This window comes from Nematolebias whitei, chromosome 6 (genome assembly GCF_014905685.2).
Source record: "Nematolebias whitei isolate Nwh7 chromosome 6, NemWhi1, whole genome shotgun sequence".
NCBI classification, from domain to species: domain Eukaryota; kingdom Metazoa; phylum Chordata; class Actinopteri; order Cyprinodontiformes; family Rivulidae; genus Nematolebias; species Nematolebias whitei.
This window is the reverse complement of record NC_056503.1, coordinates 52,422,712-52,424,781: the sequence shown is the minus strand read 5'-3', so window position 1 is coordinate 52,424,781 and position 2,070 is coordinate 52,422,712. Positions and strand designations below refer to the sequence as shown.

General features: G+C 40.0%; 1 protein-coding gene across 1 annotated transcript in view; it reads right to left on the bottom strand.

Annotated features, from left to right (window-relative positions):
- The window catches only part of tbx4 (T-box transcription factor 4), a 74,364-nt gene that overhangs the window by 47,392 nt on the left and 24,902 nt on the right, over nucleotides 1-2,070 (bottom strand). The window contains exon 4 of the mRNA XM_037678415.1: nucleotides 1,289-1,436. Coding sequence (XP_037534343.1) covers nucleotides 1,289-1,436 — 148 coding nt within the window. The remainder of the gene's footprint in view (nucleotides 1-1,288; nucleotides 1,437-2,070) is intronic.

Here is a 2,070-nt window from a genome sequence, read left to right as displayed (position 1 = left end):
CTTTGTGTTTTTGAAACCATTAGTGAAAAGGCCAGACCTCAGGGGTATCTGAGGCAGGCTTTAAACACAAGAGTCAGGGTGGCTTCTGGGTAATACCAGATGGCTAGGCCTCAGACTGACGAAGCCTCTTGGACGAGGGGCGAAACGTTTCTTTTTAACGAAAAACGAAGTCCAGATGACATGATTCAACCTTTTTTGTTGATTTTCAGACAATGTGTTGGTTTTCAGCGCAAGCTTCAGACGTGCTCAGACATCAGTGAAAGTGATGCATAAAGCTGAAACACACACAAAAAAAAGGATTTCTCCAAACGTGAGGTCTGTTATGGTGGTAACAAGTAATTTCTGCAGAAATATATCAATAATTCTTAAAAAGAAGAAGCAAATCAAACTTGAGACACCAAACAGAGATTTATAAGTTTAGATTTTTTATTGGTTTTGTTTTACTGGCATCCCAGATGTTGCTCGCATTGTTGTCATTGCTACAACTCTGACAGTGAGTTAGCATTGTCAGCAGTATATAACGGTGAGCCTTTAATCAGTGAAGCAGGTAAATGTTTTTATTTTTTATTTTGTTTTATGAAATGCACTTGAGTAAATTCTTGAAAAAAATGTTGACTAAATTACTGGAAAGAAACGTTGCCAAGTGAAAGATGTGTGAAAGTTGTGAAGTGTAATATTTTAGAATATCTTTGGTTGAGAAATGAGGAAGTTATAACTATTTTGGTCTTACATTGAACATGGAACGATGCATGATCTCATGCAATATTGCAATATGTTGTATGGTCTGTTAGTGTTTGGAATATGTGTTGTGAATGACTGTTGGCTACTACCACACCAACATGGTATGACCACATTTGTGTCATCTTGAATTGGATTGCCTCTAAAAGTTAATTACTTGTCGAGGTACAGCCACTAATTATTTTCATTCAACTCTATTTTTTGGGATATTTTGCTAACAAACCAACAGGGTTGGCTCCAACAGTTTAGGCAAAAATATTGTGCAATTTATTCTGCTCAAAGTATCTGTTGAGGACAATGCTCAGCTACCATCACAGTAAGTTTCAGCTCAATATCTGCAACAGTAGCTGCCTTTTGTGTTCTAAAATGGGATAAAATGTGTTAGCTTTGACAGCCATCTTACTTTCTGGTGACTAAAAGTCAGTCACTTGTAGATGTACATGAAATTGTTCATTTCTGAACTTATTAAAATTTGTCAAATGTCACACACAGAGACACTGGCATAAATATTATTGTCCACCTTCCTGCAGTGAAAGATGACTGTACTCACATGACCAAAACAGTCCAGATGATTGTTTGTGAGCTTTAGCTTCTGAAATGACACCAGCTGCCTCATCCAATGAGCTCCAGTTGCAGGGGAATCGGGATGTACATAGAGTCTGCCTGGCATCGTGGTCTCCGCTTTGCCAGCCACCATCCTTAAAACAAAACCAAGGAGATCTCAAGAATCAGCATCTGGAAACATAATGCATGCAAGTGTTTGAACAACAAACAAAGAAATCTTTAATTTCCAATCTTCTATTTCAGAAATGACTGATCTAACTAAACTATTGCACTGATTACTGTATTCCTTGAGACATTATGAGGGGGTTACCTGTGTTGCATTTAATTGTTTTCCGGTCATTGTATAACCAAAGCAGCAGCTTTCTCAACATTCTAGGCACAAAGTCGAGCTCCCATTGCAGGTTGGGCTCCGCCAGGGCTGTCTCTTGTCTCTGATTCTGTTTGTAGTGCTCATGGACAGGAGCTTGACATGCAGATGGGGAGAGGAGTGTTCCCAAACCAGAGATTGGGAACGGCAGGAGCTCATCTCTGCTTTGCACAGATGATGTGGTTCTGCTAATGTTTTTGGGCCAAGCCAAGGCATTCAGCATCCACTGCGGTGGTTCACAACCAAGTGTGAAGCAGAAAAATGAGAGTCAATTTTTCTAAGTCTGAGGCCATGGTTGTCGACTGGAAGCCAATGGAATGCCCCCTCTGGTTTGGTGGGGAGGCTTTGCCTCATGTGGAAGAGTTCAAGTATCAGGCAATTCTGTTCTTGTTTTCAAATGC